Consider the following 8,944-nt stretch of genomic DNA (forward strand, 5'->3'; position numbering starts at 1 on the left):
ACTAGAAAAAATCAAGAAAATCTAAATAATGAAATTAATTATAGAAATCGAATTAGAAAAATAATGGAAAACCTAAAATAAAAATTAATATGGATAGAAAAAATCTTGAAAAATTTAGAAAAAAGTACATGTGACAGTTTATATAATTTAAAAAACTCACTACGAGAAGAACAACACAAGATAATAAATAACATTGAAAATCTAGATATACATTACAGTACAGATAGGATAAATTATTATACAGAAATTTGTAACTCTGCAATTTCTACAGGATAAAATAATTAATGAATATATCTTACGAAAAAAGTAAATCATTAAAAGATATTGAAACAAAATTTAAGAAATATCCACACACAAACCAAAATAGATTCATTACAAACCTAATATATTAGATCTATTAAATCAGCGCACCCCCTACAAACAACCAGATTGTTCTCAAAATAAAGAAAGGGATGATGAATTTCGTTCACGCTTCAAGGTCTCAGCTATATTTCTTGAAAAAGTCAAATTTAAGCGTTGCGCAAAATGAAAAAAAAAAAATAAAAAAAAAAATCAACAAAATATCAGCTGTACTTCAGATCTCGGTTATGAGTTATGACTTTTAAGCCTTTACTCAACAGCTACAAAAATAAACCATGAAGAAACTGACCACCATGAGCATCTTTTCAATTCCAATCTTCACTGGTAATTTTATCGTCTATTTTATCAGATATGTTTCTTAAATTTCTTTTACAGGTAGAGATGAAAATCAACTCAAGAGATTTCACTTAACCAAGAGAAAAATCCCTAGTTGAAGAATGAAAATATTCATATTTAACATAAATGAAGAAGTCAAGCCAAGAGTTCATTGTGAGCAGAGGGAAATCTTATTTAAATTGCTGTCACTTTTTCATTTTGAATTTCTGTTCATCCCTTGTGTTTCTATCCAAAATATTGTTTTAGTTATTCGTGAGCAGAGGAAAATCTTATTATGTCACCTTTCCATCTCATGGATATTTGTTTTGCAGGTCATAACTTTTGATAATTATGGAGTTTCAGGTCACTGTAACCATCAAGATGTTCATCAAGGTGTTCGGTAAGTTATTCATCAAATTCTGGTAGCCATTGGTAGTACTTTGCAAAATGAAATTAGTCACCGTATTCTGGTATTAATTGGAAGTGCTCTTGCAGATGTTATAAACAGATTTATTTAGTATTGACATTGATATTTGATACTAGCAAAGTTTCATAGTGATCCTAGTTCTTTCTAGTTTGATATCTCTCTTATACTTGATTAATTTGTGAGAACAGACATCATTATAAGGGATTCGTTACTTCTCTTTTTTGAATCTATAATTGACTGACATGCCGTTAACATGTCGTGTATTTTGTATGATGGGGAAACATTGAAGACAGTCCTTTGTAGATGTAGGACTTCAAACTAAATTTTCTTCAAGACTTGATTAACTAAATGATAATTCTCCCACTATGATAGTCATGTTTGTATGTTTACTTTAGATCCTATGTATTCTTGGAGTCTTAGTCTTATAAGAGATTTATATACCAGTAGAAACTATAAAGAGTTCTATTACTTTTTGTTCTTTTTGAGTTTTTGTATAATATCAGCATGAGATGAGCTTAAATATAGTGACATGGTTAGTGAGGATGCATATAGGCTATAGCCAATTCCAACTTAGGTTTGGGATTGAAGAGTAATTGTTGTTGTAGTATATTCTCCCACTAGTCTTCTAAAATCTTTGATAGTAAAATATGTAAGGCTTAGAATTACTGAATTAGCATCTTTATTTTTTTTTAATTAAATTTCCTTGCAATATCTACTTTGTTAAAACATACAAGGGACACCTCTATTTTATGTCTTTCAACTGCCTATGCTGTTAATAGAATTATTACTTTAACAAACCAAATGTCTTTCGACTTCCACACTTTGTAGCACAACTTGATAAAATGGTTTCTTTATATGCAGAAAACTATTGCAAGATACTTCACATAAAGAAGTTGACGCCTGGGAGCTTGTGAGTTCTTCCCTTATCTCCTTACATTTGGTCTAAGTTGCTTGGACTCGGGGTACGGGTATCCGATACGGGTACGGATCTAGAGGTCGGATCCTTCACGTTCTCAATTTAAAAATTCGGGGATATGGATCTAGGGATGGATACGGGTGCGGGGATTCGGCGAAAATTAATTTAAATATCTAAAAATAAAGCTATAAAACATAAATTACAAGATATTATGTAGAAAACTTGAGGATAAAATATTGTTCAAGAATAAAGTCCTGAAAGGATATAAAAAGAAAAGCAATAACATAGAAATTGCTATATACAAGGTATTCCAGTTTCTTCAATTTCACCCTAGCTTTTGTTTTAATTACAGAATTTCTTAAATTTGTCCGGACTTTCCCAACCGATTTTGGTCAAAGTACCCAAAATCGTTTGACCCGGATACGGATCCCACACCCATGTCGTGTCGACACGGATGCGGCACCGAAAGTGAAGAGTCCGAGTAACTTAGCATTTGGTTACTAGTAGATATTTATTTTAGTTTCTTGGAAATATTTTACAACATCTCTATGTCTCAATTCCAAGCTAGTTGAAGTTGACTATATTAATTTTACATGTCGTCCCTTATAAGTTCAGCTTTTTCTTGGGGGTATCTTAGCTTGAAGAACTTAATGTTAATTGGTTTTGCATATCTATGACTATGGTTGGGATATCTGCCTGCATATCACAATTTTATGGTTTTAAGTTTCTGAACTGGAAGCTTTCTGATAAATCATTTTCAGGTTAGCACTAACATATTGCGCAAGTACAGTGGACCAGTGGACATATGGTTGTCCCTCCTATCTGCCAAGTTCCATTTAAGTGGATTGGTGCATTGCTTGCTAAATGAACATCCCAGAAGGAGCTTAGCTGCAATGGCTCAGCACACGAGTCAGTGGGTTTGGTATGTAATACCTTTGCTATTGCCGTATTTAAGTTGGTACACTTGTAAGGGAAGTTTAAAAAAAAAAAAAGGAAAGATCGCGATTCTCAATTTCGCTTTGATGACATTCATTTGCTTTCGTCTTTGGGGAGTTGTGGTTTATTCCATTATGGGAGGGAGAAGCTAAATCAAATGTAAAGTAAATGATCTATAAAGACACATCCAATCCTTTAGATTGCAAACCTTCGCACAGTTGTCCTTGATGTATAACTTGCAGTAGAAAGTAGTTGTTGATATCACTCGATCTTGGGACTAATGCATTGGTATTTTGCCTGATGAGTCTTCCTAAAAACATTTTGTCCACACTCATTACATGTTGTAACTATCTTTTGGTTTACCTTTTCAGGTTTCGCAAGCTATTTGTTTCTTTCTCAAGTTACCCATATGTCAACTGCCTTAAGAAGATCAATTAGATAGATACGTGTAAGGTCGTTGGTTCCTTTTTAGATGAAGAGGTCATTGGTTCCTCAAGGCACTTGATCATCTAGATGTTGGTTCAGCAATAGTTGGTAAAACCACTCAATTGATCAGTGAATGTTTAGAATTATTGGTAATTGCTGCAATAGTTGGTTTACTACTTGGTGTGCAATACCAGCATCCGGACCCGACTTCATGCTCTTTTTATTAATATTTAATTTTAATAAGAGTAATAATTGTTTCGTGCTTTTGTTTTGATGAGTAGTATGGTTTGGTGCCACCAAGCAATGCTGCCATACTTTTGATTTAAGAACTGATAGTTGCCTTTAAAGGGTGGTTCATTTTCCATTGGCTAGAGAGCGCATGATTACCTCTTTCAAATAGAAAAGGTTACAAGAGCGACCGTGAAATTGGATAGTCTTGAAGTTTTGATTCCGCTTGCCCCAGGGCAAAACTTGAAGTTGCCTCGCAGGTAGAACTTTTGACCTTGGCCCATCGGAAATGTTACAAGGGACAAAAGTTCAAGATAACTCATTTAAAGGTCGTTGAGTGTAATTTCCAGAAGGAGCGGGTGGCAAATTGAGGAAGAGAAATGTAATGCTTACGCCGTGAAACACAACATTTTTCCGTACCAAACACTTAATAACTTGTGCACCTTTTTCTTATACTTTATATGTTACACACAGAAATGAAAGGGTCTCAATGATAATCAAAGACTTCCATAGGTGTCACCAGACAAGAGTCTCAATCGTATTAAGTGAAGTTGTGTGGACGTTTCACTTTTGGATTCTTCAACAATACTACTTTTGGAGAATTTGATATGCAGTCGTTGACATTCTTGAAAAGTCCTAGGTGTCAAAGTGTCAAACTAAGTTGCGTGGACTTTTCACTTCAATGCTGCACTGGTATCCGATTTTTTAAAAATATACTACTTTTGAAGAATTTGACATGAATTCGTTGATATTTTTGAAAAGTCCAAATAACATAGGTGTCAAGTGCTCTTTCTCGTATGCTGTAGAGGAGGAAAAAGAAAGTAAAGACTTGAATTATGAAAAGAAAATTTGATATTATCGAAATTAAAGGCATGTCGGATATATTATCTTAATCTCTTATTTATTTATATTATCTCATTATTATAATCGAGTTGAAACTGTGTTTGGTGGATAAAACTCAAGGGCCAAGCAACTGAAGCAACGGCTTAGGCCCCCAAGAAATTAAGGCCACATTTCTTTAGTTAATGTACTTTCTTCATTTTAGTCTATGTGATGTAGTTTAACTTGATACATAATTTAAGAAATAATTTATTTTTTTTTAAATTGATTAAAAAATGACTCAAAAAAAATTATTTGGTTATAAATCATCTCATTATGGATAAGATGATATTTAATATTTAAATTAATTTTAAAAAGATTGAAAACTATCAATTTATTTTAAAATAATTTATGATAAACAAGTATATTATCTTTATATAAAGGAAAATATTTAGTCAATGTGATTGATAGTCACGGATAGTTAATTTACATTTGAATAATATTCCTTTTGGTTTAATTTATGTGTCTTAGTTACTATTTGGAGAATCAACAAATAATTTCTTTGAACGTGATCTTTACATTTTTATTTTTAGATATTTTAAATTGCTAACTATTGTGACATAATATTTTAAATATTTTTTTAATGTAGTATCTAAATATTTATTTCAAAACATTAAACATTTAATGTTTTAATTTATACGTAAAATTAGTTGAATTTGAAGCTCTTAATAAAGCTTGGTTTGGCCCTGACATTCTTGAGCTGCCCTCTGCCCTGAAGACTACAGGTGCAGCTACAGTGTAGCAGACGGTTGAATTGTGCCTGAACTTATATCGAACTAAACTCTTCTTTATTTGAACCACTAAAGGAGCATGACTCGTGCTGAAATATTTTGGTTATATATAATAAGTTAGATGGATGTCAATTTCAATTATGAATTATAAAATTATGAATACACAAAACATATTAACTACTTGATAGTATTTTTTAAGGAGCCAAATTATTTCACAAGATAATTATGAATAACTTACTCGTATGAATAGCAAAATTTGATGCATTTGAAGTTTAGATCTTTAGTCATATAACTGAGATTTGCTACGTATAAAATATGAGATTAAAATTCATACATAAGACTTAACACCTATTGTATAAAACAGAGATTAATTGTTGAAAAAAACAAAGTGTTATCTTATCATTGCATATTACATCACATGTGGATTGTAATTAATAACTCAAAATTCCATTGTATTTCCTCAATAAGCCGAAATAAACATCATTTGCTTTCATTTCTCCTTTTCTTTTATTTGTCAACTTGTTATTTGAAGTTACGTTAAGCTAATATTTTAAGTTTAAACTTTAAGTGTTTTGAAAATTATAAAAAAAAAAATGCTAAGTTACCATCTGTCATATTAATTTAAGTTATTTGACTTTGAGAACACGATAAAACATACTTTTGTAAATATTTTATCAAACTTTGCTTTTATATATGTTCCTTCCATTGAAACGTAAAAGTTGTTTGTTAGAGTGTATAAAAATAATTTTGAATAGAATGTATTAGTAATGTTTGCATTAATAATGTTTGTATTAGTAATACTGATATTATTTATGGTAACATTATTTCTTATACACTGTTTATTGTGTTGTATTAGAACTTGTCTTTTCAATCTTGCTATATTTAAACAAAAGTTTGAAAAAAAGAATTGCATATACATTCTAAGATTCATTCAGGATCTAGCATGAGTTCAATATATGTTATTTTTTGTCTCAATTTATGTGACACCAACAGAATTTAAATAATCAATCATACTTTCAATATCTATTTAGATAATTTAATTTATTAACAATTGTAATTTATAATATTTTTTATGTAATTTTTAAATAATATATATTACTTTATTATCCAAACTTTTGTGGCATTAATAGTCAATTATATTTTTAAAATAATTTAAATTTTTAATTATTATGATTTATAATACTTTTCTTCTATTCCAATTTAAGTGACACTAGTATAATTTTGAGAGTCAATCAAATATTTTATATTTTAAAAAAAATTTCAATTGTTAATTATTGTGATTTATAGTATTTTTATATTTTTTAAATATATAACAAATTAAATTATTTTTAGATATTTTAAGTTGTTAACAATTGTAATTTATAATACTTTTTATGTAATTTTTGAATAATATATGTTCCTCTCCGTGTCCAGAGTTTTGTGTCATTGATAGCCAATTATATTTTTTAAATAATTTAAATTTTTAATTAATGTGATTTATAATATTTTTTCTATTTCAATTTAAGTGGCACGATACTTAGATGACCATAATAATTAATTAAGGGTGATATAGTAAAATCACAATTGAAGCAGTGAAACATAAGTGTCTTAAATGACTTACAACAACTAATTAAAAGTGACATAGCAAAATAACTACAAAAAATACTCATGAAAAAAATTTAAGTGGACCTCATATAAGACGTCAAGTTAATTTAAAACATCAAGAGTTAATTTACCATTTTATATCTATTTTATATTTTTTTATTAAATATTATTAATTTTTTAAGACTTAAATGACCTATAATAATTAATTAGGGTGATATTTAGTAAAACTATGATTGAAGTAGCTGAAATAGACATATCATAAATGTCTATTTTACCTTTTTTAATTAAATATTATTAATTTTTGAATACATAAATTACTATAATAATAATAATAATAATTAATTAGGGGTGATACAGTAAAATGACGATTGAAGCAGTTGAAACAGACATGTCATAAATATTTATTTTATCTTTTTAAAATTAAATATTATTGAATTTTTAATACATAATGACTTATAATAATTAATTAAAGGTGATATAATAAAATCATGAATTGGATATTATTAATTTTCAATATACAAATGACTTATAATAATTAATTAGGGTAATATAGTAAAATTACAATTGAAGCAAACATGTCATAAATGTCTATTTTATCTTTTAATTAAATATTATTAATTTTTAATATATAAATAACTTATAATTATTAATTAGGGGTGATATAATAAAATTACGGATCAAGCACTGCAGCATGTTAAAACCACTGCTTCTATATAATAGAAACATGGTACAAATGAGAGGAAATACTTGGTTCCTTTGGTCTAGAGTAGGGGTTGTTTTTCGTATTCACTTTGGTATTTTCAAAATTCGAATTTGATAATTCGATAATTTGTAATTGAAAGAAGATATTAAATACCGTACTTCTAAACATTGATTTGGTAATTTGGTAATCGATAAATTAAATTTCGATTCGATGTGGTATATGAAAACACTGTATTAAAGTTGGACAAAAAGACTTTTGAAAATGTATTCAATAACGTAAAATACATACTACTTAACGGTATGTGAAAATACACACGAGTTGGTATGTTATTCTCTTACACTAAAACCAAGTAAGAAAAACATGATATGTTTTTGAAAGCAATTGTTTGTTTTTGATCGATTCTTTTCAACAAATCATATAGCTAATTGTTTCAAAACTCTCATCAATGAGATGCTACATTATACTCAACCTTCAGCACAATGTCAATGAAATTACACCTTGATAGACAACCCCTGCAAAAGAAGGAGAATGAAGTATTTTGTTGGACAAGTGCAAAGCTCTACAAACTAAAAAGGATTTTGAGCAAAGAGGGTTTTGAAAAAGTGCAGAGGTTTGTAGCTTGTTGGATGCGTTCGTATATAACATGTAGCTCTAAAATAGTATTGAATATTTATATATAATTATATATAGGGCATATATTTAATAAATAATTCGGTATTCGATAAATACTAAATACCAAATGATATTAATATTTTATACCAAATTCAAAATTAAATACCGTAATGTTGAAATTTAACTCCCAAATATCGAATTATCGAATACCAAATTTTTTTATTCAATTTGATAATTCAATTTTTGATATTTTATGTCCAACCCTAGTCTAGAAAATAGCTCATCTGATATATTATTTTTCCCCTTTCTTTTTCAAAAAAACTAAAAATTTTTACCTCGAGAGGGCTAGTATTTACCACAAAGAATATACTATATATAATCGAGCATAGAGTACGATAGAATTTAATTGATTCGCTCATTTTTTAAAATACGTGATAGTATATATTTTTAGAAAATAGGGTATAAATTAAGTAAATTTATGGTACAAAAATAAGATAAATAATTTTACTTCAAAATTTTACCAAATTGGGTGGTTATTTGAGAAATTCACTCGTTATTAATGAGTACTTTAGTAAATACAAAATTTAAACCAAAATTTTTAGCTTTGCCAAAACCATAATCACCACATGGTATAAACGTGGATTACATATTATAAAAATACAATTTAAAATTTTTCTTGAATTAAAAAATATTGTTCCAATGTTCATAAAATATAACTATTAAAGATTATTCAGTTTCAATATTAAGAATAAGAATGGCAAGAAAGAACAATAATAACAATATACAATAATATAGCAAGAGAACAATATAAAATTAGTTTCATTCAA

The 8,944-nt window shown here is 28.4% G+C and overlaps 1 protein-coding gene across 3 annotated transcripts; it reads left to right on the forward strand.

The window, feature by feature from the left end:
- The first annotated feature begins 480 nt into the window (after positions 1-480).
- LOC107871656 (probable N-acetylglucosaminyl-phosphatidylinositol de-N-acetylase) lies at positions 481-3,646 on the forward strand. Of its 3 annotated transcripts, none has more exons than XM_016718579.2 (5): positions 481-684; positions 1,008-1,075; positions 1,964-2,012; positions 2,785-2,940; positions 3,326-3,646. In XM_016718579.2, exons 2-5 carry the CDS (start codon positions 1,027-1,029, stop codon positions 3,390-3,392), a joined length of 321 nt encoding a protein of 106 aa, XP_016574065.1. In that variant the 5' UTR covers positions 481-684; positions 1,008-1,026; the 3' UTR covers positions 3,393-3,646. The 3 variants fall into 3 exon arrangements, 2 of the variants coding, with proteins under 2 accessions (XP_016574065.1, XP_016574061.1); XR_001674740.2 differs by having other exon boundaries at positions 483-684; positions 2,780-2,940; positions 3,326-3,340; XM_016718575.2 differs by having other exon boundaries at positions 484-849; positions 2,780-2,940.
- Positions 3,647-8,944: the final 5,298 nt, after the last annotated feature.

This window comes from Capsicum annuum, chromosome 1 (genome assembly GCF_002878395.1).
Source record: "Capsicum annuum cultivar UCD-10X-F1 chromosome 1, UCD10Xv1.1, whole genome shotgun sequence".
Classification (NCBI taxonomy): Eukaryota; Viridiplantae; Streptophyta; class Magnoliopsida; order Solanales; family Solanaceae; genus Capsicum; species Capsicum annuum.